This window comes from Perkinsus marinus (assembly GCF_000006405.1).
Source record: "Perkinsus marinus ATCC 50983 genomic scaffold scf_1104296952038, whole genome shotgun sequence".
Taxonomy (NCBI): Eukaryota; Perkinsozoa; order Perkinsida; family Perkinsidae; genus Perkinsus; species Perkinsus marinus.
In genome coordinates this window covers 1-1,152 of record NW_003209045.1, presented here as the reverse complement: position 1 = coordinate 1,152, position 1,152 = coordinate 1, and the positions used below count along the sequence as shown (strand labels likewise).

Here is a 1,152-nt window from a genome sequence, read left to right as displayed (position 1 = left end):
CAAGTGTCCTGCTGATGGACGCGCTGACTGCGAGGCTAAGCTTCAGGCTTTTGTTGATACTGGTCAGTTACGCCGTATTCCCGACTCGGAGGCTTCCAAGTACACTACCAACTTCTATGGTGTCCACGGTCGTAAACGCTGGCGACCTGTCTTGCCGCTTATTGCTACTAATGCCTACCTCCGTGCCCTCATGAAGGCAGATCCTATCCCCAACCAGCAGCACAAGCTCCGTACCTGTCTCTCTCGTTTACGGTTGGCTACCACCGTGACCATCCACGTATCTCCGACGCCTTTATGAGATTTAGGGTGTCTCCCGCTCTGGGGAGTTTCTTCCAGGTGTACTGGAGGAAGCGCTGGTTTCAGTTTACCCGAATGATCTACGGAAGTAGCATTGCTCCGTCGTGCCTCGAAGGTGGCATGAGCCACGTCGAGCACGGCTTGGTCCCTACACCCGACACTTTCCCACCTCCTCTTGTTCTCACCGACGATGGCAACATCGACCTTGTTCTTGACCAGCTTCTTGACGTCGCGGAGCCTGAGCCCGATCAGTGCTCTTCCATGGACGACATTCTCGACTTCCGTGCCGATACCACCTCTGCCGACATTCTACCCAACAAGTACGACGAGTATGACTTACCTCTTAAGTCTCAGGCTCTTACTGAGGCTTCCGCTGCGCATCCTATCCCAGTGCTTGGTATCGAGGTCATCGACAACGGGGAGTCTCTGCGCTACCCTTCTAAACCTGTCGATTCCATCCTCAACAAGTCCCTCGATTCACCGCTCACATACAGCGGATCCCTCGGTCTCCTCGGCACCCTCTTGCAAGAACCAGATTTCTTCGACTTCCACATCATCCCGGCCAAGAATCTTCTTGTGGGCCTTATTAGCAAGGCACGCGCGGTCCTTGATCATACATGGCGCACTCCTATACCTACTGATGTTCAGACACTTATCTGCGCTTGGGTTGACTACTTACGCGAACACCCACCGCAAGCTATCCCACGACGTATTCACACTGATCATGCTCTCGACATCTACGTCGATGCCTCCAAAACCATGGTGGCTTACGAAGTCCGTCAGTTTGACCGCCCTATTCTGCGGGGTCAACTCACTCTCACCAAGTCCCAGCGAAACCTACACATCAATGCCCTT

At 53.8% G+C, this 1,152-nt stretch overlaps 1 protein-coding gene across 1 annotated transcript; it reads left to right on the top strand.

The window, feature by feature from the left end:
• Nucleotides 1-372: 372 nt before the first annotated feature.
• Pmar_PMAR002818 (hypothetical protein) lies at nt 373-1,102 on the top strand (the record flags this gene model as incomplete). The annotated part of the gene is made up of 1 exon (XM_002777325.1): nt 373-1,102. A coding segment is annotated over one exon (730 nt), but the record flags the coding sequence as incomplete, so codon positions are not given.
• Nucleotides 1,103-1,152: the final 50 nt, after the last annotated feature.